Raw genomic sequence first — 25,591 nt, forward strand, 5'->3', positions numbered from 1 at the left:
GGTCAGAGGAATGTAAGAGGCTACAGTTCAAATACAAACAACAGTAACCTTTATGATCCACGTCTGACTTTCATTACATGAATTTCATTAATGTTGTTAACACAGCTAATCGCTATTGCTTCTGGATCGAAAGCAAGCACCCATGCCCTTGTGTATAACCAATGGCATTTTTTTAGGATGCAAAAGTGGAAAATGAGTTATTTATGCACCAAACGGATTATTAAATGGATATTAAAATGCACCAAATGAGTTATGAAAAAAAAAGAAAAAGAAAAAAAAAAGACACTGAACAGGTTTATCATCATTTTACCTGGATGCTGTAGATAAACCAACCTACAAAGCATTTCAAAGAAACAAAAGAATGAAATCAGATGGTATCCTTGGCTCTTGTACATGTGATTCATGTAAAAATTTCTGTAAACCTGTCTTAGCAAGATCAACAGTTAACTGATTTTTATTCAGTTTTATTATGAATACATAATTGACAACACATCATTTATATAATATATATTTTAATATTTAGGGATTCACCATTTTATATGCAGTATTCCTTTCCTTCTGGTTTTTTTTTTTCTTTGAATGAGAATTCGAACTAAAATTATTTACAAAAAAAGAAAAGGAGTGATGCCAATGAAGGGGGGGGGTGTTAGGGGGATGAGACGGACACTGTGTGCGTCTGAGATATATACACCTGGGACAAGTGCACAGATGGCAAGAGGAAGAGGAAAAGGAGCGCTCCGAAACTGGTAGCAACTACCGAGACAGGACACGGTGACCCAGTGAACAGGTGTGCTAAACAGTGAGCAAAAATGAGGTCAAGGGCAACCAATCAGTAGAATGGGCCTGGGGACACAGTGAACCCCATAGCTATTACACTGAATAGGGGCTGGCTCTGTATAGCATGTGCAGCTGAGCTTCATGGGAAGTGCATAACACTGCACATTCTAGAAGAGGGGATGGCTCATGTAGTGATGGTGGTGAGCATGTGCGTGTCTTCAGAGTCAGTAGCCTGGAAAGCAGACACCAGGACAAGAGGTGCAGTCAAATGCAAACGCCTCTAAATTAATGAAAAAGTGTCAATGCAGAGACAGAAAGGAGACTAGAGACAGGCCACAACAGAGGAAGCATGAGGGATAAAAAGTAAAACCGTAAACAAGCCATAGTAAACCATATGAGAGTGGTAAGATCAAAAATGGGGAGAGAGAGAGAGGCTGGCGTTAAGACAGGGATTGCCAAATAGTGGCAAATCCTCACGCGTTGAGTGCATTGTGAAAGTTAGACAGAAATAGAGCAGAGATGAAATGAAGCATGTGGGTGTCTCCCTCAGTAGGACCATCTCTCCTGTGTGCGGGGCTCGGTGTTTACGGAGGAGGGCTCTGAGGGTGGCTGATTGCCACTGTCCCCTCCACTCAAACTCTTCCTGCATACCGGACATGTGTCATGCTGTAGAAAGACAGAAATAAGTGTAAGGCTTCCAGAAATATGGATTCCACAAAAAAAGTCACAGATTGTGTTGTCATCAAATGACCTGCTGGCCCTTTAAAATTAGGCAGCTTAATTTTTCAAGCATAAATTACATCGTACCATAATAACAAAAGCAATGTAGTTAATAATCCATGTGCTTTCCATTGTGGTAGTACAGACCTCAAACAACAATACATCACATTTATTTACCATGTTGTTAAACTGAGTGGCTATCTTCAATCATGACAAATGAGCTGGGTATAAAAAAATATATATATACCTGGTTTGGAATGGTTTGTAAGCATTGTGCATTGCCCCGAGACTGGTTTGCACATTAATTATTAATTATTCACAATCGTTTTTGTGACCAGTTTTACTGCCATTTACATGACTGTAAAAATGTAGTCCTTCAGCAATGGTTTTAAATAACATCTCTATAAAAATGATGATCCTATGATGCAATATACACTATATTGCCAAAAGTATTCGCTCACATGCCTTGACTCGCATATGAACTTAAGTGACATCCCATTCCTAATCCATAGGGTTCAATATGACGTTGGTCCACCCTTTGCAGCTATAACAGCTTCAACTCTTCTGGGAAGGCTGTCCACAAGGTTTAGGAGTGTGTTTATGGGAATTTTTGACCATTCTTCCAGAAGCACATTTGTGAGGTCACACACTGATGTTGGACGAGAAGGCCTGGCTCTCAGTCTCCGCTCTAATTCATCCCAAAGGTGTTCTATCGGGTTGAGGTCAGGACTCTGTGCAGGCCAGTCAAGTTCCTCCACACCAGACTCTGTCATCCATGTCTTTATGGACCTTGCTTTGTGCACTGGTGCACAGTCATGTTGGAAGAGGAAGGGGCCAGCTCCAAACTGTTCCCACAAAGTTGGGAGCATGGAATTGTCCAAAATGTCTTGGTATGCTGAAGCATTCAGAGTTCCTTTCACTGGAACTAAGGGGCCAAGCCCAGCTCCTGAAAAACAACCCCACACCATAATCCCCCCTCCACCAAACTTTACACTTGGCACAATGCAGTCAGACAAGTACCGTTCTCCTGGCAACCACCAAACCCAGACTCGTCCATCAGATTGCCAGATGGAGAAGCGCGATTCTTCACTCCAGAGAACGCGTCTCCACTGCTCTAGAGTCCAGTGGCGGCGTGCTTTACACCACTGCATCCGACACTTTGCATTGCACTTGGTGATGTATGGCTTGGATGCAGCTGCTCAGCCATGGAAACCCATTCCATGAAGCTCTCTGCGCACTGTTCTTGAGCTAATCTGAAGGCCACATGAAGTTTGGAGGTCTGTAGTGATTGACTCTGCAGAAAGTTAGCGACCTCTTCGCACTATGCGCCTCAGCATCCGCTGACCCCGCTCCGTCAGTTTACGTGGCCTACCACTTCGTGGCTGAGTTGCTGTCGTTCCCAAACACTTCCACGTTCTTATAATACAGCTGACAGTTGACTGTGGAATATTTAGGAGCCAGGAAATTTCACGACTGGATTTGTTGCACAGGTGGCATCCTATCACAGTTCCACGCTGGAATTCACTGAGCTCCTGAGAGAGACCCATTCTTTCACAAATGTTTGTAAAAACAGTCTGCATGCCTAGGTGCTTGATTTTATACACCTGTGGCCATGGAAGTGATTGGAACACCTGATTCTGATTATTTGGATGGGTGAGCGAATACTTTTGGCAATATAGTGTATATTCATGTAGTCTTTTATCTTTTCTCTCTATACTCCTCCTCATAACTACCGATCACATTATTACAGGCTTCCAGCTTATTTTCCATTGTCATTTAAATGTACCTGAGAGCCAAATAAACAAGAAGGTATACAAGGTCAATCCTTTAAAGTTTATACATTATTACTAACAATTATTTTTTTAAATTTAATCTTTTAATTTATTATTATTTTTTTACATTTCCTAAGCTTCGTTTAGGTGATCATCTAATAAAAACAATAGATACTGTTTCAGACAGTGTCTTTTACTACATTTTTTGTGGAATTTTTGTACCTCAATTAAAAATAAAAAAGTTTCCAAAAAGACCTAGAAAAAGGTCTTCGTTTTCAAAATGAGGTTTCAGCAGATTATTCCAGATATTCCAGCATGGCAGAAGTTATACAACTGGGTGTCAATTACTTGTGTGCATGCACATGTCAATAACTGGAGCATCAGGCAGTTACTGAAAATCTAAAATAGTTTTAAATCTTTTAACACTCTTGTTGGTGTATGTGTTTAGCAGCACTCATGTATCCCTTATTAATGTAAAATAGTAAATAAATATTAAGTAAGTGTATCTAAACCTCTGGACTTGTAGTCTACATTATAAAGATGGTCATTTTTAAATATACGTGACGATATTTTTAACCGATTTAAAAGGCGATTTAGTGATAAGGCCACGCTGATTCCCCATCCTGACCCAGTCTCACCAGTTCTAGCCAGGGCACAATGCAGTCACTGTGGAAGAAGTGATTACAGGGCAGCTGCCTGACTGGCTCTCCGACTGTGTAGTCCTCCTTACACACTGGACACTCCAAACTGCTGTCTGTGTGAGGAAGAGAGGAAGGAAATGAATTCATTTGGAGTTGCATGGTGGCCTGTCCATAGTAAGTGTTCTGATTTGCCAAAAGTCCACCAAAAAAAAGCAAGACTAGTTAGGTTTTTGTGTTAAAAAAACAGAAGGCTATGTCTCAGGGGAAAAAAATAAATAAATAAAAATAAAATAAAAGGGAGAGACTGACCAGCCTGTTCCTGAGAAACAATGACCGTGGGGAGGGAGGAAATTTTCTCTTTCTCTGCAGGAGGGGGACCTGTGTTCTCAAACTGACCCAGTAACTGTATATATGAAAGAGAGAGATTAGTTATTATTCAAAACACATGTACACTTTAATTAGTTTCTAACCTCATACTGCCTTATTTGTAAGTACCTGTGTAATGACTGCATCCAGACCACCCTGACCCCAGGCATAGTCACCAGGGTTTGAGTGCAGCATGCCTGTCCTATTACAACACACACATACACATAGCATACACTTCCTTTGAAAAAAATCCTGAACATTAAAGATCACTTAAAATGGTCAACTAAAAACAATAAATTACACAAGGCTGATGACATGATTTGATGACAATAACATTGATTAGGCTAGAAATGATTTTTGCATTTACCATGACAGTGGTGGGGAGCCTGGAGCACCTGAATTGGCAAAAAGGCCAGCAAGAAACTGTTGTACTATTCTAAAAGACAAAAGAACAAATAACAATATGAGGTTTACGAACACGTTTTGTAGGGTTTCCTTTCCTGATAACTATTTCAACTGAGAAGACACACCATGTTTTTCTTCTATGCATATTACCAATAAAATAAACATGCAAAAAAAAAAAAAAAAAAGTCACTGTTGGTTGCAGTCTGAAGGAAATTTTCACATCATAAAAACCTACTTTTAGAGCCAGAAATGAACTCCAAAACATACAATCAAAAGATCCAGGATAGCCTGTGTTAATAGCGCATGTTCACCTCTAAAATTACTGGAAATATGAGTGTATAAAATGTTTGTACAAATATTGAAAAAGTCCATATCCATATAAATCCATAGAAAATACTCAAGATACCATCAAGTACATTCACAGCAATAAAAATTTTCATGTGGCAGAAATAAGACACATGAGCATACTGACCCTGAAACAGCAAGCAAGAACATGAGCATATGGAAACAGATAATCAGTACTGGACCAGATTCAATATTCATAACAGACACCTCAATTATAAGTATTTTAGCCCAGAATTTGGTTTCCTCTGCCCAAAAATTAATATTGATGGCCAAAAATGGAGGGGTTTCAACAAAATAATGGTCCCAAAGTTACATCCAAATCTCTCTCTCTCTCTCTCTCTCTCACACACACACACACACACACACACACACCCCAATCAGGCATAACATTATGACCACCTGCCTAATATTGTGTTGGTTCCCCATTTGCTGCCAAAACAGCCTTGACTGGTCGAGGCATGGACTCCACTAGATCCCTGAAGGTGTTCTGTGGTATCTGGCACCAAGATGTTAGCAGCAGATCCTTTAAGTCCTATAAGTTGCAATGTGGGGACTCCATGTTTCCATACTTTTTATAGATACTGACCACTGCAGACCAGGAACATCCCACAAGAGCTGCAGTTTCGGAGATGCTCTGATCCAGTCGTCTAGCCATCACAATTTGGCCCTTGTCAAATTCCCTCAAATCTTTACACTTGTCCATTTTTCCTGCTTCTAACACATCAACTTTGAGGATAAAATATTCACTTGCTGTCTAATATATCCCACCTACTAACGGTGCAATGATGAGGAGATAATCAGCGTTATTCACTTCAGCTCTCAGTGCTCATAATGTTATACCTGATTAGTGTATATATAAATGACAATTTAAATGGGGAAAAAATGGTGTCTCTATTCTGCTATGGGGGCATGTTGCTGGCTGGTATGGTTTGGGTTCACTTGTCTCTTACAACAGAATCACTGCATAATGAAAACAAAGTTGTTCGAACTGGATGAAACACTTCTGTCCTGATGAGAGGTACATGAGAATTCACTGAATGGTTTGATGTAGGTCTGTGTGCAGTGACGATTAACTGAATTTAACACGGTATGAATGTAAAAACTCACGCAAGACCTAATTGGACATTTTAACAGGATGGGTTATTACCATCATGTTTATTTCCTCATATGTGCTTGTTGAACATCCGGTTCCAAAATTAGTCCTTTACTTTGCTGTTATAATAACCTTCACTTTTCTGAGAAGACTTTCCACTAGGTTTTAGAGCGTGACTGTGGGGATTTGTGCTCAGTCAGCCACAGGAGCATTACTGATGTCAGGAAGTGAGGTCAGGTGAGGAGGGCTGGGGTGTAGTCAGGCTTCCAGTTTATTCCACAGGTGTTCAGTGGGGTTGAGATCAGGACTCTGTAGGACAGAGTTTTTCTACACCAAACTTAACCTCGCTATATACAGAAGGGCATTGCCATGCGGGAACATGGTCAAGCCAATTTAGTTGCAGTGAAGGGAAATAGTAAAGCTCCAGCATACAAAAGACGTGTTAACTGTTTATATGAAGAAACACATATGGTGTCCACATACTTTTGGACATATAATGCATCATGTTTAGCCTAAACAAAAAAGCATCATCTTATGCTCTTATGACATCTTAAGTGCATGTTTTGTTGTTTTAAAAGAGCATCTTTAATAGAGAGTGTGAGGAAAGCCAACACGAGCACACAGCCTTTTGAGTTTGCTCATTAAAAAAAAGCACAAAGTCCCATGAACTGCGCGCACACACACACAAAACGAGTATCTGGAAACAAGTGTGCAGTTCTGCAAGCACTGAAACACACAGGCTTTCTTTCCTCTAACTCACTCGCCAAGAAAAATAAAAGTAAAACAGCCACTCCCAAAAGTGAAAAGTAATTAGTAATGCTTATTTTATTAGTATTCTCACGATTTGCGTTAAAAACAATAAAAACATCTGGCTTTATAAGGTTTTTTATAGCAATTTTCTATTATTATCCTCATCATCTTCATCATTATGATTGTTGTGTGTGTAGACAAAAAAGATAAAGCAAAATAAAACATGGCCTTTAACCCTGGTGAATTCTGCACCTTTTTTGGAATAATTTGTTAAGCACTGCTCTCTACTAGCACAACCAGTTAAGAGAACATATTTTGGAAGAAGTGTGTTCATTCCTCCAGTACACTTCCGCAGGCTCAGTGAAACTGTTCTGGCATTGCTCTGTGGCCTAACACCTTACTCAGACACTTTATATTGGCTTTTCCTTCATGACACCATGTATTTGACATAACTATATATGTTATAGTTTCATATATCCTACATTTCTAAGAAACGTACCCCTGAAATGATTACAGTGAAACATCAACTAACTAATGTCACATGTTTATAACACTCTGAAGTACCTAATACATTATTGTATGTTACTATAGAAATTGGTTGTGCACATTTGTATTTCGTCTGTTTCTGGAATCAAACTTTGTCACATTCCTCCATGTTAGCATCGCTCCCCTTTTCGAGACCCCAGTAAACATCTCTTAAATTTAAAGACCAATAAGCAGACTAACTACAATGTTGAGAGATAAGTTGCAGAGATATTTCACTAGGCAGGAGAAAGTGAAACCACAATCGAACAGAAAAGGTAAGCAGGTGACTAAGATAAAGGCAGAGGAAGGAAAAACAGGCCCATCCCATTACAAAATCTTGTCATGTCAGTGTACTCCTGAAACCTTTACTAGGGCGTGTTCAAGACAACTGAGAAAAGAGGTAAACAAAAGCAGTATGCCAATGAGGTTTCCTTTTTAAGGGTTAACTTAAAAAGGAAATATTAGAGTGCAACTAGTAAATGGGTGGAGCCCATCAAGGTGGGACTTACCCCTCTACAGCAGGGGAGCGATCCGGCCGACTGCTTCCTCTGGATCTGTATCTCCTCTGAGTGTGCAAGCGAGGGGGGCGGCTGGGGCCCCAGTGATCTCCTCCTCCTCCTAACGGGCCACCGAGGTTCCCGCTGAGCCCCCCAGGGACGGAGCCACCAAACGGCCCTCCTCCCAAACCAAGTCCTCCTGGACCCCCTGGAACCCGTGGCTCTGAATCGGGGCTGTCCAAGTCCACTGTGAACGGCCGCTCCACAAACAGAAGCTGCCAGAGCTACACCAGGGAGACCAGCAAAAGGAGATGTCTTATTATTTAAAATATGTATTGTAGTGTGAGCATGGTGCTATATGAAACTGTAATGATGATGACAAAGAGGATGACAAAAACAACATTCATTCCCCTGCTAAAAGTACAGACAGATGGAAGACTTCACTACTAGTAAAATGGATGAAGTGGGAATTAGTATATTCCTTCTGGAAAGGTGTTTAAGCACACACTTTCAAAATGCAGGCTTTAAATAATACATTTTAGCACTTTCAAAGCCAGGAAATGTTTTGGATGAACAACCTTCATAGAAAAGTGTGTAATACACTAGATACACTATGTGGCCAAAAATATGTGGACACCTGACCCTCGCACCCACTTGTTGAACATCCCAATCAAGATTTAGCCTTCAACTGCTACTATAAGAACCTCAACTCTTCTGGAAAGGTTTTCCACTACATTTAGGAGCTGTGGGGTTTGTGTCCATTCGGCCACATGAGCATTAGTGAGGTCAGACACTGGGGTGCAGTCAGTTTTCCAGTTCCAGCAGGGTTGAGGTCAGAGCTCTGTGCAGGTCAATCGAGTTCTTCCACTCTAACCTTGGAAAAACATGTCTTCATAGAGCTGGCTTTGTGCACAAGGACACCGTCATGCTGGAACATGTTTGGACCTCTTAGCCCAAGTGAAAGATGCGATAACATGCAAAGACATCCTTTCCAATAGTATGCATCCAATTTTGTGGCAGGAAGATAGACGGTGGTCAGGTGTCCACAAACATTTGGCCATATAATGTAAGTGCATCAAAGTCCTGTGCCTAATGAAAGCCAGCTAAAACCTCATTACAGTGTAAAAGCAAAAGCACCCGAGCATACCCAAATGAGCCAAGTTTCATTTGTTAATTGTGTTCTAATTTATATTTTACCCTATATATAATAAGGTAAAATGTAAAATAAGGTAAAACACCATCACCCAGCCAGCACACGGGAGTCAGTTTAATATGCAACATCATACAGTGTCCATTACATATTGATTAGATGTTAAATCAATGTGCTTAAGGCAGGAATTTATCTACTAGTAAGTCAATGTTCTCTAATCTTTTCTAATGCAGTACAAGAAATCACTGGGTACTAAAAATATAAATAACAAATCAAGCCAAAGCCTTTAACAATGGACAACCTGCTTCATCGTTTGATAGTGAGGTCATGACGAAGTTCTAATGGAACTTTGTTGGCGACCAGATTTTTTTCCCCTCGAGGAGTAATAACTTCTTTCCAAGTGTTGTTGAATTTTACCTACTTAACTGCTACAGACCTGATCTTGACAAATCTTTTGCATCTATAAAGGCTTTCTATTTACATTTAACTGACCCAGATACACTATATTACCAAAAAGTTTTGGGACACCCCTCCAAATCATTGAATTCAGGTGTTATTTTTCAGGGGTTGGGCTTGGCCCTTTAGTTCCAGTGAAAAGAACTCTTAATGCTTCACCATACCAAGACATTCTAGACAATTTCATGCTCCCAACTTTGTGGGAACCGTTTGGGGATGGCCCCTTCCTGTTCCAACATGACTGTACACCAGTGCACAAAGCAAGGTTCATAAAGACATGGATAAGCGAGTTTCGTGTGGAGTCCAGACCTCAAGCCGAGAGAACACCTTTAGATGAATTAGAGCGGAGACTGCCAGCCATGTCAAAACTGGGACGTCTGCCTTTACATGCACATGAATGTAATATGGAGTTGGCCCGCCCTTTGCAGCTATAACAGCTTCAACTCTACTGGGAAGGCTTTCCACAAGATTTAGGAGTGTGTTCATGGGAATTTTTGACCATTCCTTTAGAAGCGCATTTGTGAGGTCAGGTGCTGATGTTGGCCTGGCTCACAGTCTCTGCTCTAATTCATCCCAAAGGTGTTCTATCAGGTTGAGGTCAGGACTCACTTGTCCATGTCTTTATGAACCTTGCTTTGTGCACTGGTGTACAGTCACGTTGGAACAGGAAGGGGTCATCCCCAAACGGTCCCCACAAAGCTGGGAGCATGAAATTGAACAAAATCTTTTGGTATGCTGAAACATTAAGAGTTCCTTTCACTGGAACTAAGGGGTCAAGCCCAACCCCTGAATCCAATGATTTGGAGGGGTGTCCCAAAACTTTTATCGATATAGTGTACATGTTCAGCCCCGCCCTCTTTTAATAAATGTGCTGTCACTCACTCTAATAAAAAAAACAACAACAAAGCAAACGCAAACTACCCCTTTCCATGAAGACATCAACTTACCTCTGCAAACTGTGAAGCTGTGTCATCGAGGCCATTCGTACTACTGTCCAAAAGACTAAAAGGAACATAATCACAAAGTTATTAATGATCTTGTGTTACTATTTTATACATATGAACTTTTCCAGCACGAGTATTGAATGTCATGTACAGCCTGACGTCAACCAGGGCTGGAGTCTTACTTTCTGTATTATGTTATCGTGAATAAAAGATAATAATGAAGTAGTTTTTGAAAATTTTTTTAAAAAAAATAAACAAACTTTTCACTCACCTGGAGTCTTCCGTCACTTCCTCAATGAATCCAGAGTCACATCTGGGGCAGATGTATTCCTAAAGACAGCAGATCTATCAGTATCTTGCGTTAAAAGTTAAAAGTAAATCATGTGAGACTCTGGCATGAATTTACTTCCCCATTCCTGAGAGTTCACACATTGGCAGGTTTGAGTGGGATACAAAAAGGTGCATTTCTGTAACATTACTGATCTTTGGCAAGGAAATCATTTCAGAAGATGATGTAAGGATTCCCAATTTGAGCCTAAAATGATAACCGAGTCATGAGTCATAATATATAAGACTCATTTCATTAGAAGTGTGAACAAGCCCTAACGCGCGCACACACACACACACACACACAGTGACCTTATTAAGAAATCAACTGCTTTTCATTTCAGTGACAAACTAACAGCGAGTCTTACATAAAAACAAACTTAGAAGTGAAATAAAAAATGTAAAAAAAACCCCCAAAAAACACGACGTTTTACTTTCGCTTTAACTATTGGCTAAAGTTACTTCAATAACGTTAAGCCTAGCTTTTTCAATTCAATTCTATCAGAGATTAGCGTGCACTATATGTACACTAAAAATACACTAAATAAACCCTGACAGTCAGAGACGTTGCAGAAAACAAACCAAAATGGAAACACAGGCTAGCTGTTGATGTGGGTCTGACCTTCTACAGACAGCTGCCTGTGTCAGGGCAGTACAAAAATAAGAACAGACGAAGACATGAAGTTAATCCAACAGCAAAAAAATAAAATATATCTATTTATCTCTATATATATAGCCCCAGTACTCTGTGTGTGTGTGTGTTTCAGTGTGTAAGTCTTCAGGCCCCCGATAACAACCTAGGAACCCGGACAGGCTAGCAAAGTTAGCTTGCAACCATAACAGCTAGCTGTAGAGTTAGCTGATAGCAGGCGAGCTAGCCACCTTAGCGAGCCTTAAAAACCGACTGAATCCGCTGTCACACCGTCTGTCGAAGTCGGACACACTTTTGAACGCAGAGCGCGGCGAAAGATGGACCTGAAATCCAGTCTTACCGGGAGTTTTGGTCTCACTTCGCCTTTACAACAGTGACAGAAAAACCGATGCGGAGGAACTGCCGCAGCCTCCGCCATCTTTCCGACAAACGCACACAAACACTGACGTCGCTCCTTCAGTCGATATACGTTTCCTACCCGTATTCAGGAAAGTCCCGCCTCTTGTGTGAGGATTGGCGAGCAGCCTTTGATCGTGTGTAATCCTGCGAAGAACAGTGGTGGGGAATGGAAACTTCTAGCCAATCATCGTTTGGAGGGCGGAGTTTCTCAGATTAACGATTAAAGAGAAAAATATAGGGTTTTCGTGTTCTGGCCTATAGGAGGAGGCGGTGCTCTCTAACCGGAAGTAAATTGGGCTGTCTCTGGGAAATGCCATGTGAGAGCTGACTTCCAACGAAAACGTTTACTAACAAGGCTTGATTTCTACAATAAGCACGAGGAAACTCGATACTGCTTTTAAAGGTGCGTGATTGCTGCTTTTCTTTTCCTCCCCGGAAGGATGGTAGCATGTGAAGTGGTTAACATTCGTTAGCTAACAGCTAACTATTGTAGCCAGGTTATAGTGGTAGTTTGAAACCATCCAGTCTGTTACTTGTAATTTTCCAGAATTCCGATTTCTCGCTTTTTCAAAAACTTGGAAATGGATAAAGCAAGTGGATTATTGGTTTCCTCCATAATACACAACGATCAAATGATCCATCATGTATATCCACTGATTACTCGTGATGACGTTTATTGACAGTTGTTGAGTTACACGGAGTTACACAGTTTCAGTGTTTCACATTTGCACTTTTTCACAGAGTTACAAAGCTGTGCAAAGGTTCACCATGTTAGACAAGGTTATATACTAGTTATATAGAGTTAAGCAGTTGCACACATTTACAAAGAGTTGCACAATTACTCACAGGGTTACAACATTGCATGCAATTAAATGCAGTTGCACACTAACAGTGAAGGTTACACACAATTCTGCAAAGTAACGGTGTTACTCACAGTCACATGCAACTGCACACAGTTGACAATTGACAGTGTTACACCCAGTATGTTACACAGTTATTGCACAACCGTTAAATACAAGTGCACAACGTAAGTGTTAAACACAAGTGCACAATGTAACAGTGTTAAACACAAGTGCACAATGTAAGTGTTACACACACGTGCACAATGTAACACTGTTACACACAAGTGCACAATGTAACACTGTTACACACAAGTGCACAATGTAACACTGTTACACACACGTGCACAATGTAACACTGTTACACACACGTGCACAATGTAACACTGTTACACACACGTGCACAATGTAACACTGTTACACACACGTGCACAATGTAACACTGTTACACACACGTGCACAATGTAACACTGTTACACACACGTGCACAATGTAACACTGTTACACACAAGTGCACAATGTAACACTGTTACACACAAGTGCAGCATAGTTTGCATACAGTAACACAGTTACCCAGTGTTGCACAGTTATGAAAAGTTGCATACAGTTACATAGTGTTGCAGAGTTTCCACTCAGATCTCTCGTTGTGACTTTCAGATGACAACGCAGGAGGCACGGCTGTGTGGTCTCCTCCTGAGAGAGCACTTTGGTGACGTGGTGGAGAAAGTTGGAGTTCACTTGCTGCGCAGTGGCACACTCAATCTGCGAGCTCTGGCTCATGAAACCAAGACTTCCCTTGATCTGGTAACCTTAGTATTTTTCAGAATACACATACACTATATGGGAAAAAGTTTTGGGACACCCCTCCAAATCATTGAATTCAGGTGTTGTTTTTCAGGGGTTGTGTTTGGCCCCTTAGTTATAGTGAAAGAAACTCTTAATGCTTCAGCATACCAAGATATTCTAGACAATTTCATGCTCCCAACATTGTGGGAACAGTTTGGGGATGACCTCTTCCTGTTCCAACATGACTGCACACCAGTGCACAAAGCAAGGTCCATAAAGACATGGACAAGTGAGTTTGGTATGGAGGAACTTGACTGGCCTGCACAGAGTCCTGACCTCAACCCGATAGAAGACCTTTCATATGAATTAGAGTCGAGTCTGTGAGCCAGGCCAAAACGGGGTCTTCTGCCTTTACATGCACATGAATTTAATAATGAGCTGCCAGCCCTTTGCAGGTATAACAGCTTCAACTTTTCTGGGAAGGTTTTCCACAAGGTTTAGGAGTGTGTTTATGGGAATTTTTGACCATTCCTCTAGAAGCGCTTTTGTGAGGTCCGGCACGGATGTTGATGAGAAGGTCTGGCTCGCAGTCTCCACTCTAATTTATCCTAAAGGTGTTCTGTCGGGTTGAGGTCATGACTCTGTGAAGTTTCTCCACACCAAACTCGCTCATCCATGTCTTTATGGACCTTGCTTTGTGCACTGGTGTACAGTCATGTTGGAACAGGAAGGGGTCATCCCCAAACTGTTTCCACAAAGTCGGGAGCATGAAATTGTCCAAAATGTCTCGGTATGCTGATGCATTAAGAGTTCTTTTAACTGGATCTAAGGGGCCGAGCCCAAACCCCCGAAAAACAACACCCGAATGATTTGCAGAGGTGTCCCAAAACTTTTGGCAATATAAGTGTATATATATATATTTTTCAGACTCATGCTTTTTTTTACATTACACCCATAATTCGTCTGGAATAACCCTGCACATTTTATTGATGAAACACCCCTGACTTACAGGTTAATGTTATTTCTTGTTCTTTACTAGGTGAAGAAGTGTCTGTGTGTGCTGGTACAGCATGGTATGGCTAAGTTTGGTCCAGGCCGACGAGGTCCTGCTGGTCCTGTTGAGTACCAGATTAACTGTGAGCGCATTCTCTACATGCTCCGGTACCCACGCTACATCTACACGGCTAAGAGTCTGTACGGAGACACGGGAGAGCTGGTTATAGAGGAGATTCTGCAGAGGGGTCAGATGACCATGAGCAGTGTGGTCAGGACTGTAGCAGACAGATTGACACAGAATATGGAGGGTGAGTGAGCTGTAGTGTTATACGTTTACAGTTTGTTACATAACAGCCTGTATATCTGTGGAATACGTGAAATAATGTTCTTCACGTTATGTCGCAGATCTACAGAGCCGTTGATATGACTTTTTTTTAAAGCCGTGGCAACAAATAAATATGTTAAAATCATAGGTGCATCCAAAATCGCATTCTTCTGCACTATTCTATGGCAGTTTGGAGTATAAATAATGTGAGCACTGCTTTTACACTGAAAATTCCAAAAAGAAGAAGTAGTGCACTTTAAGAACCTAACTGAAAAAAATGAAGCGTTGAATGTTGGACACTTCATGCATTTAACAGTCACAGTTTTGCTTAAGTTAGGGAAGAGGGGCGGGGCTACCAGGCGCTGATACTGGGTGAAAAGAAAAATTCAAGATGCCCAATGACACTCCAGTGAACAAAATATCTTACTAATACCTTTAGCCCATACATGCTGAGTGATTTATTTGTTCCAACATTTAAAAAATTCACAATATTCTGTTCAATTAAGGAACATTACATTATGTGCATTAACTGGGACATGCCTTGTATTTCTGGTGAGTAAACACTTCCTATTTTAGATAATACTACCCTTCAAAAATTCATAGACTAGGTCATAGAGTATACACCGATCAGGCATAACATTATGAGCACTGAGAGGTGAAGTGAATAACACTGATGATGATCTCATCATGGCACCTGTTAGTGGGTGGGATATATTAGGCAGCAAGTGAACGTTTTATCCTCAAAGTTGATGTGTTAGAAGCAGGAAAAATGGGCAAGCGTAAGGATTTGGGCGAGTTTCACAAAGGGCCAAATTGTGATGGCTAGACGACTGGTGATTATCATCAGTCATTTACCTGCATAGGGTTTGGAGCCACAATGATCTGATTCACTAGATTTCTTTCAGTCACACTCTCTTTAATATACAATCCTTTCCATGATTTACGAAATTTGTCACCATAAAATAAACAGAACTTTATATTGTGGCATTATTTTATTAACCTGTGTGTATGCTAAACAAAAATATAGTAATTTATGCTTTATCCTGATAACAAAAACAGGGATTAGCAAGCATTTATCTTTACCACAGCAAGCAATAAAGAGTGTTGTATGTTTTTGGTTGCACACTAAAGGAACCTAGGTAATTTGCACTGTGTTATAAGAGACAACTAGCAGGAAACTGAGAGAGCAGATTTAAGTAGAACCATCTTATGCTTAGCTTAGACAGGGAACATTAAAGGATACGTCCCTGCAGACTGTTTTAAACTGTCGTCCATTAAACATGTATTATATAAACAAATCTCGCTGCAGGAATTGAAAAAAAAAAATCACTTAACCCTCTAGTAATGGTGTTATGTTTCTCCGGGTGGTGTCAAATGTCTCCTCTAAGATAAAACTTGTGCATCTGGATGTCTCTGTATTGTAACACAGCACAGGAGAATTTTAACAGGTTTCCTTTCCTACAAACCCAGATGCTTGTTCACACATGCTGATACGATTACTCTGTATTGTATGATTGATTTTTTTTTTAAATAATTTATTGTCATGCAGATATGATCTACAGTGAGGCTTTATATTAGCTGTCGTCACTGGGAATCACTTAATCAGCATGCAGGATTACTGCTCTTTACTGTTTGTGTTATTTTTTCTGAGGAAATGTGTGTGATTGTTAGTAAGTGACTAATTTTGAAAGTGTTCTAAAAACAGATATGGATTTAAATGCATCTTGTTCATGGGATGAACCTTGATAGATAACTGAGACATTAACAAGGATGAAATGTGGAAGATTGACCAAATGCTTGTCAGTAGGTGAATAGGAGTTATAGGGCTATTCCACTATTGTTTTCAGCCTACACTAGCAAGATTAAGGTGTAAAATAAAATAAAATAAAATACATTTTAAATACATTTTAAATTCACTCAATTTTTTAAACTACCTAATGATTTCATTAATAATTTCATTAAGATTTTTGTGGGTTTAGTTAGTATAGACTTTCAATGAAATTGTGGTCTATCAGACCTAAGAGGACATATTACATATATACAGTAGTTACATTAAAATATTAAGTTTCTTAAGACTACGATTTCATTTGCTTGTACTAAACTTAATTTAAACAAGTCTTTTTATGCATTATGTAGCACGAACACATGATCATTTCTTGTAAATTCGAACGTAATCCAATTATATTTATGAAATCTCATGTGGAAGCTGGCACTGATAGGAACTATTACTGGAGTATTAAATAAATGTGGTTAGAGCAGGAGGTAGAATAGCTAAGTGGTAAATGTGGGTGTTGCTGAGCGCTGATCCCAGCGATCTGGTTTCATTTACATTTATGGCATTTAGTAGACACCCTTATCCACAGCGACTTACATTTTGGTCAAGTGTTTATACAAGTGAGCCATTAAAGGTTAAGGGCCTTGCTCAGGGTTCCAGCAGTGTCAGCTTAGTGGTGAAGGTGTTGGATCCCAAGTCCACTAAGCTAACACTTTCAGTCCTCAGCTCAGGTGAGAGCCGTAGGTTAAATTTATTCAGGAATTCAGATATACTTGTCCAGTTTGTGTTGAATTTCTGAGCATAAATTCAACATAATTCAAAACAATTTAAGTAAATTCAATTTTTTTCAGAGCCGGTTTGTTCACACCTACATAATGAAATGGCAAACTGGAACATAGGGGTAGCTTTTACTGAAAGAAGCTTTTAGTCATATGATTATTTACTATTCTAAAAGTATGTTCAAGTAGTTTTGATGAATTTCTGCACCCAGATGGCCAGAGTATGGACTACAGTGAGGTGGTCAACGCATTTTCCAAGTTGGTGGAGACTCATTTCATTCAGCGCTGCCCTCCAGTGGACAGTTTGGGAGCAACAGCCTCAAGAACATCATCCACAGGAACAGCTGATGCTCCTGCTACTACAACACCTCAGTCTGATCAACCAGAGAGTCACCCAGACTGTTATAGACTTCCACAGATCCATCTTTCGGGTGAGTGTCTTCCACTTGCACACATTTGTTGTAGAACATATCAGCCTGCAGTAATCTGTAATGAAATGCTGATAGCGGGTTTTCTGCAGATGCTTAAGGCCATTGTGTACATTTGGTGTTACTGACAGATGAAAAATTCATGACAAATTTTAAGCAAACACATTTCACTCCAGGGCAAGTCTGAAAATGGTCCAATTAAAATGATTAAATTTTAAAGTTTAATTTAAGTAAAATATTTAGTTAAAGCTACAGTCTGTTTCTTTGGGTAACAATTTATTTATTAATTTAAAATTATTTTCAAGTATTCATTATTTAAAAATAATAAAAAAATATACTCTGTAAATAAGATGGCTCTGACCATGCAGTAATATTTACAGTCAGTACATTTAAAGCATTTAAAGCAGTACATTTAAAATACATTACATTTAAAGTCAGTACATTCAAAGCTGGTTCAGGAATTTTAGAGGAAATTTTTTGCAGGAAATTTGTATGCGCAAATCATACATCATACATTCAGCATGAAAGAAGTCTGAATCCACAGTGATAGCAGGGAGACTGTATCAGCACCTGAGAGAGTAAACAAGCCGAAAGGAAGTTAAAGGGTTCGGTATAATGTAATAAAAGGGAAAAAAAAGATCAGGAGTGATAAATGTTTGTTTTTTTTCCTGGCTGAAATGAGTGTTTAATATGGTGGGAAGCTAGTAGGTGGTCTGCCATAAAAATTAAGAAGACAGTAGAATGAAAGCTGATTTATTCTTATTGTTGAGATGAGCAAATTATGAGCTGGAAAAAATGATAGCTGGTGCTGACTTATCCGGACCTCATCTGATCTGTTTTTTTGTTTTTTTTATTTATCTCTGGTAAGGGGTTTAGAGAGTGAGCTACTATCTGGATTGTTCAAGACCTTTTTTAATCGACTGAAGAAAAAAAATGTACAGATTAGATAACACTTGGTTTGAAAAAACTGGAAGCAGCCAGGTGTTATATTATTTGTTCTCTACACAGTATTTTAGTTAATGAACTAGAGTTAATAAGCTCGCTGCATATATCAGTCTCAGATGTGTGTAGAGCCTCTGGCAAACTTGTTCTCAGCCATAACATTAAAACCGCCTGCACCATTAAACCAGCTCTGAGCCATCGAGGCCTGGGCTCCACAGGATCTCTGAAGGTGTGCTGTGGTATCCTCTTCTCCACAGAAACGCAACCCAGGTTACATGGATACTTTTAAAGAATTGAACTTTTCCATGCCCAACTCTACATTCTAAAGAACATCTGCCGTAATCATAAAGACTCTACTGTGTTGATGAGCCCCCTATTTGCTGTCACTTAAAAGAGGATCTGTTTGATTACTTTGGTATTTTCCCCCCCATCACGTCATCTGAGGAAGTTTTTCCTTGCCACTGTTTTTTCCTTTGGTTTGCTCATTAAGGATCTGAAAATAAATCCGGATTTCTGTAAAGCTGCTTTGTGATTATGTCCATTGTTAACGCACTATAAAAATAAAATTGAATCAAATACATAAGTCACAAATAGCCTTACTGTGGGCGGAAGAGTGGACCGAATTCCAAACTCTTAAATCTTGTAGTTTTAAAAATAGGCGTTCAGTCTGAAATGGCTTTCTTCTTGTTTCTCCTTGTGAGTAGGAAGCCATTTTGGATTGAGTAAGAGTCTAAAGTTTTCTTGTAGCATGTGGATTGTTTTGAGGTTACTGATATGTCTGCATTTGTTCAAGTCGAGTCCATTTATCATTTATCATTTGTCCATTTTAGTCCAGTTTCTGTTCCAGTGATGTAAAAATATTTTTCTTTTACTATACTGTTTTAGATGAATGACACCATTACAGACCAAACTGTACTCCATTTTCTGACAACTATTCGATGAGTAAAACGGTTTCTTTTAGATGTATTCCACACTTTCATGTGGAAGTTAATCTAAAGGGTGTCATGATTGACAGAGAATCCAAGTAGCACTCCTGGGATTTAAAATCAGAAGCCACTAATTTCACTGAGCCACCACTGAGCCCTTCTCCTAGCTATGTAAATGTATGGTGATGTATGATGTTATGTCTCTGCTCTCTCTTTCTCAGGTCGGGGGAAACGCAGGCGCTCAAGTGGAGATACAGAAGCGAACGGCAAAGGAGCAAAGAGAGCCAAAATGGACAACACAGAGGTGGTGGTTTTTGCTGTTAAAGCAGATTGTGTATGAATGTGTACACTTGCAGCATCAGCCTTCATGAATTCTACAACACACACTCTGCTTTTTTTTTCACTCCTCTCTTTTCAGGTGTGTGGCGATGAGGGAATTCACTGGCAGGTGAATTTTGAGCGGTTTCATTTACATTTCAGACATCAGGCCATCATCGGGGCTGTAGCTTCCAAACTGGACCAGGTAGAGCTCAACCAACCAAATGCTTGCAGCCTTTAATTGCATATTTCTGCATTTAATAATATGACAGAAGAATATTTTCTAAAAGGACTAGTTTCTGCTATAAAATCTGGTTAACCGAGTCATGTTTGAAAGCTTGTTTTATGCACAACACTTCAAAATAATTCAACTCTAGATTAATGTACCAACTTTGTTCAGGGTTTCCTTCCTTCAACCTAAAGCCTGCTATGTACCTTAGCAACTAAAGCTTAATGTTAATCGACTACATTGTTGGGTGGAAATATTGTTAATTTAGTTAATGATAATTTATATGATACATAAATCAAATAAAATGATGAATTATGTAATATAATCAGAAATAAAGTTATAATAAAATAATAAATTAAAAATAAATAAATGATTACAAATTACATTGAACACTATTTTTTAATCCTGCTTTTCTCACTGTTGTGTTAGTGATCATACACCAGTGATCAGACATAACATTATGACCACCTGCCTAATATTGTGTTGGTCCCTCTTTTGCTGCCAAAACAGCCCTGACCCGTCATGCACTGTGTATTCTGACACATTTCCATCAGAACCAGCATTAACTTCAGCAATTTGAGCAACAGTAGCTCGTCTGCTGGATCAGATCACGTGGGTCAACCTTCACTCCCCATGTGCATCAGTGAGCCTTGGATACCCATGACCCTGTCACCACTGTTCCTTCCTTGGACCACTTTTGATAGATACTGACCACTGCAGACCGGGAACACCCCACAAGAGCTGCAGTTTTGGAGATGCTCTGATCCAGTCTTCTAGCCATCACAATTTGGCCCTTGTCAAACTCGCTCAAATCCTTACACTTGCCCATTTTTCCTGCTTCTAACACATCAACTTTGAGGACAAAATGTTCAATGCTGCCTAATATATCCCACCCACTAACAGGTGCCATGATGAAGAGATAATCAGTGTTATTTACTTCACCTTTCAGTGCTCATAATGTTATGTCATCACTGTTTTGTATCACTCTCACCTGTGTTAAGACCACTGTAACACACATTCTCTTATAGCTTATAAAAATGTAACATTTACCCATTATCCTCATCCGCTTTGCACGCTTTCCCAATAGACCAGCAGCGAGATTGTCAGGACCATGCTGAGAATGAGTGAAGTGACAACACCAGCTACTGCTGCCCACACACAAGCCGTCTCAGCTAACGAGGTAAAACGCATGGAAAGATATGTATTGTTTTATCGTATTCTATAGATTTTATTGTTTTATTGGAGTTACGTGGTTAAATCGTGTTAAATATTTTCTGTAAGATCTTCCGAGCACTGCCTCCCAGTTACAACATCAGCAGACCCATACTGGACCAGTACCTGACTCTACTGGTGGATGATCCGGTAAACAGTGAAATAAAATTACATGTATGCAGATGTGCATGACCTCAGCAGTCTATCCTAACCAAATACCACTCTCTGTTTCTCTCAGATGGAGTTTGTGGGTAAGATGGGTGACAGCGGAGGAGGAATGTACGTCGTCAGTATCCTTAGTTGCTTTGTAACTAAACTGAATTTGCAATAAATATTGCTAGTTGTTAGTTGGATATACGTTCATTCTAATATATTATTAGTTGATTTGATGGATAAAACTCTAACACAGTGTAGAAACTAAATGAGTATTGAGCCTGAGCTTGTATTCAGATCTGCACCGAGCATTGGCTAACCTGGCCAGAGCTACAGTGGAGTCTGTAGTCCAGGAGCGGTGAGCTTAATTACCTTCTGGTTCAGTTAAAGTTAGTGTGTAACTGTTTTTGGTGTGTAATTACATTTCTTTCCCGTTATGCTGGCGGCAGATTCGGTTCACGGTCAGCCCGGATTTTCCGCCTGTTATTACGGAAGAAGCACTTGGAGCAGAAGCAGGTGGAGGATTTTGCCATGATTCCTGCGAAGGAGGCTAAAGACATGCTCTACACTTTGCTGTCTGAGAATCTGGTCCAGCTGCAGGTAACACAGCTGCACTTGCTAAAAGAGACCTGCCTTTGTGTGAAGGGAATGAATTTATTGATTTTTCCATTCTTCACCACCTGCTCGCTGTATTCAGAGTCTCTCACTGCGAGACACAGCATATAAACAGAGCATTGTTGAATAAACAGGTTTACACTCGCCGATCACTTTATTAGGAACACTTGTACAACTACACGTTCATTCTGTCATCTAATCAGCCAATCATTTAGCAGCAGCACAGTGTGTAACATCAGGCAGGTCAAAGCTTCAGTGAAAGCATCAGAATGGGGAAAAATGTGATCTCGATGTTTTGTTGTTGGTACCTGATGGGCTGTCTTGAGTATTTCAAAATCTCATGGGAATAGTGGACAGAATAGTGAAAAACATTGTTGATAATGGAAAATGGCCAGATTGATTCTGACCATGATAGCCTTAGGTTCTTATTCATGGCTAAAAGGAGTGAATCCTGATGTGGCCTTCTGCTGTTATAGATCAGTCACCTCAGGTTTTGTAGTTTTAAGCATGCTGATGATGCTTTTCTGCACAGTTGTAAAGCGTGGGTTACTGTATCCTTCCTGGCAGCTCAGATCAATCTGGCACCTTTCCTTCTCTGGCCAAGGCATTTCCATGCACAGTATTGTTGCTCACTTAATTGTTTTTTGTTTTTTTCCATACTATTCTGTGTAAATCCTAGAGACTGTTGTGTGTGAAATCTCAGTTTCTGAAGTACTCAAACGAGCTCATCTGGTACCAACAACAACATGCCACAGCTCACAGAGATCATATTTTTCTTCATTTGATGATTGATGTGAACATGAACTGAAGATTTTGACCTGTATCAACATGATTTTTTGCATTGCCCTGATGCCACATGATTAGATAATTAAATATCTGTACAGTTGTACAGGTATTCCTAATTAAGTGGACGCTCCGCATATGTTCAAGTGCTGCATGATCACGCCCCACACCTACACTGACCTTTCAGTAGGGTTAAAGCTGCAGTTTGTAAAAGTTACTTTAGAGAAACCTTTTATTATACACTTTTTATTCTTATTTACTATTATTTTATTATCATTTACTATTACATTATTATTATTATTATTAACTATTGTTATAAGTATAGTGTTACAATTTACTTTTATTATTTTTTATTATTTTATTATTTATCTGTCTGATCTTTTGTCTTGCTTCCAGGAAATTCCAAAAACCCCAGACCATGCCCCTTCCCGTACTTTTTACCTCTACACTGTTAACCAGTTGCCCACCGCCAGACTTCTGCTGCAGAACTGCTACAAGGTGCCAGCCATACACACACACATACACACACACTTTTAGAGTTTTGTTTGTCTGATATACTTTCCCCCAATCATAATACATAATTCTTTTATATTGTGGAGCTGTTTTTGGTCATGGCATTAATTCCATGTTATTGTCTTAACATTGAATATATGTGAGCATGTGTGTTTGTGTGTAACCCACAGACGGTGGGTAACCTGATAGAGAGGAGGCTGTTTGAGACCAAAGAAAACAAGTGAGTTCCCTCCTGCCATCTAAGCGCTAGTTAATAAACACAGTTTAGAGCTGTGTTAGAGTTTTAAGTCACTGCATGGTTCCGATGGACTTTCTAGTTTCTGTGAATTTCTAATACTGGTGATGTGCATTTGTCTGATTTTGTGCATTTGTGCTGTTTTCTTGGATTATTTCATGACTTGTCTACTTGACTGAAAGGCGTCATTTGGAGAAGTCACAGCGTATTGAAGCAATCCTGGCATCCCTGCAGGCCAGCGGGGCAGAGACAGCTCAGCTGGCTGAGGTGGAAGAGATGATCACTGCACCGGAGAGACAGCAGCTAGAGGCACTTCGGCATCATATCAACAAGTACTGTAGCACTAGCCTGTATTAAGCCTAGTCTTGGACAGCCATTACACAATGTATCATTTATTGGTTTATTGTCTTTCTATTAAGGACTTCATGACTACACACAAACTACTCTAATCAGATATATGTTGTTTGTGTGTATGTGAGTGTGTGCATACTGTAAGGGAAGCATGTAGGATTAGCTCAAATTGGAATAATAAGATCATTTCTAGGCAATTCCAACATCAATGTTTTTAAGACTGATCAACTTAATTGTCTAGCTATAAGTAGCTTTAAGTATCTAGAATGTCATATCTCTTGGTCACTGAGAATAATATACTAAGCCTAGTGACAAGATCAGCAGTTTAAGATATTATCTTGTGTACACAGAGAAAGATACTTCTCTTTAAAGATGGATGAGACTTTTTTTGAACTATTCTACACAGAAACTAAAGTACACACACACACACACATACAGTACATTATTTAGTAAATAAATAATGGCTTTGAAGCAGGGCATGAATGACATCCCAAGCTTGCAATGTGTACAGTTTCTTAGGCCATGACCTGAACAAACTATCAGACCCTCATATCATTAACCCTCACATCATTCTCTAATGTGGTTATAAATCTTATTAAACTACCTTAATGCACCAGTTGGGTGATAATCTGGAGGTATAATATTTGCAATGGGTTGCACTTAGATGGTGATTTCCCAGGTTGTGCTGATTTGCTGGAGGTCTAGTTGTGTCTGGAGTGACGTCTTGGGAAGGAGATCACGGATGGTGAATGGAGTGATGACTAAACCAGGAATAGGCATGCATCCAGATTTCAGTAGAGCACTTCATTTAACATGATTGGTTATGACAGTATAAAGACTTGTGGAACTAAACTCTCAAAAGGCTAGGCGACTGGACCAGGCTAGACTGGTGATTCTTCTCATTTTTGATTGACCAAACCCGCATAAGGTTTTAACCAATCAGACAACCTCATTTGTTTGGGTGCAACTGCGTTATCCTCCTATTACATCAATCGACATTCTGCTCTTTGGTCATGTGTTCTTGCAGTTTCTGCTCTTTCCATGAGAATTTTGTCCATGATTTTTGATGAGAATATATTTAAGTGATAAATGTTATCAAAATTTATGATACTGCAACATTCTATACACTATACACAATATATTTACAGTATCGAGCGGTAAACATGATTAGCACTACATCATAATTTTTTTTCCTATAATAATTCTTTCCTAATCTGAGTCTTTTTCTCTTTATACCCACAGGTTGGATTCCAGTGAAAACCAGGTAGACGAGACGATATTCCTTTTAGAATCTTACGTTAACTCCGCTTCCTCACGCTGACACTTCCTGGATGTTTAGCTAGTGAGATTTCAACTCGCTTCAATTTCATGAAGTTGATGTATTTTTGCTGCATTTACTCATATTGGTTTAGGTGGTTATTTAATTATGTGGAAGGATGAGTAGCATAGAACATTCAGTAATTTCTTTCATATACATATGTTTTACCTAGAGGACTGATTATTTTATTGCTGATATGGATGCAAACAGAATATGAAAATATATTCAATAATAATAATGATAATAAAAG

The 25,591-nt window shown here is 39.6% G+C and overlaps 2 protein-coding genes across 2 annotated transcripts; one reads left to right on the forward strand and one right to left on the reverse strand.

Moving 5' to 3' along the window:
* Nucleotides 1-289: 289 nt before the first annotated feature.
* rnf115a (ring finger protein 115a) lies at nt 290-11,916 on the reverse strand. The gene is made up of 9 exons (XM_058414816.1): nt 11,761-11,916; nt 10,713-10,771; nt 10,445-10,499; nt 7,904-8,175; nt 4,644-4,712; nt 4,406-4,478; nt 4,220-4,313; nt 3,908-4,023; nt 290-1,443 (listed from the first exon to the last, which is right to left on the reverse strand). The coding sequence occupies exons 1-9, from the start codon at nt 11,836-11,838 to the stop codon at nt 1,324-1,326; spliced, it is 936 nt and encodes a 311-aa protein (XP_058270799.1). The 5' UTR covers nt 11,839-11,916; the 3' UTR covers nt 290-1,323.
* A 152-nt stretch (nt 11,917-12,068) lies between these two features.
* polr3c (polymerase (RNA) III (DNA directed) polypeptide C) lies at nt 12,069-25,565 on the forward strand. The gene is made up of 15 exons (XM_058414473.1): nt 12,069-12,222; nt 13,316-13,462; nt 14,484-14,748; nt 17,531-17,749; nt 19,836-19,918; nt 20,033-20,137; nt 21,249-21,341; nt 21,443-21,523; nt 21,612-21,663; nt 21,824-21,884; nt 21,976-22,126; nt 23,321-23,422; nt 23,608-23,657; nt 23,855-24,004; nt 25,266-25,565. The coding sequence occupies exons 2-15, from the start codon at nt 13,316-13,318 to the stop codon at nt 25,342-25,344; spliced, it is 1,638 nt and encodes a 545-aa protein (XP_058270456.1). The 5' UTR covers nt 12,069-12,222; the 3' UTR covers nt 25,345-25,565.
* Nucleotides 25,566-25,591: the final 26 nt, after the last annotated feature.

This window comes from Hemibagrus wyckioides, linkage group LG01, assembly GCF_019097595.1.
Source record: "Hemibagrus wyckioides isolate EC202008001 linkage group LG01, SWU_Hwy_1.0, whole genome shotgun sequence".
Lineage (NCBI taxonomy): Eukaryota > Metazoa > Chordata > Actinopteri > Siluriformes > Bagridae > Hemibagrus > Hemibagrus wyckioides.

What these genes read in the sequence shown, in the direction of transcription:
- polr3c (XM_058414473.1), top strand. Translation starts at nt 13,316, where the DNA reads ATGACAACGCAGGAGGCACGGCTGTGTGGTCTCCTCCTGAGAGAGCAC. An exon ending in ATTGACACAGAATATGGAGG is followed by an intron (nt 14,749 to 17,530) that starts GTGAGTGAGCTG and finishes TTCTGCACCCAG; the next exon opens with ATGGCCAGAGTATGGACTAC. An exon ending in TGCTGCAGAACTGCTACAAG is followed by an intron (nt 23,423 to 23,607) that starts GTGCCAGCCATA and finishes TGTAACCCACAG; the next exon opens with ACGGTGGGTAACCTGATAGA.
- rnf115a (XM_058414816.1), bottom strand. Translation starts at nt 11,838, where the DNA reads ATGGCGGAGGCTGCGGCAGTTCCTCCGCATCGGTTTTTCTGTCACTGT. An exon ending in GGCTCCCCACCACTGTCATG is followed by an intron (nt 4,479 to 4,643) that starts GTAAATGCAAAA and finishes GTGTTGTAATAG; the next exon opens with GACAGGCATGCTGCACTCAA. An exon ending in TTGTGCCCTGGCTAGAACTG is followed by an intron (nt 1,444 to 3,907) that starts GTGAGACTGGGT and finishes GTCTTTCTACAG; the next exon opens with CATGACACATGTCCGGTATG.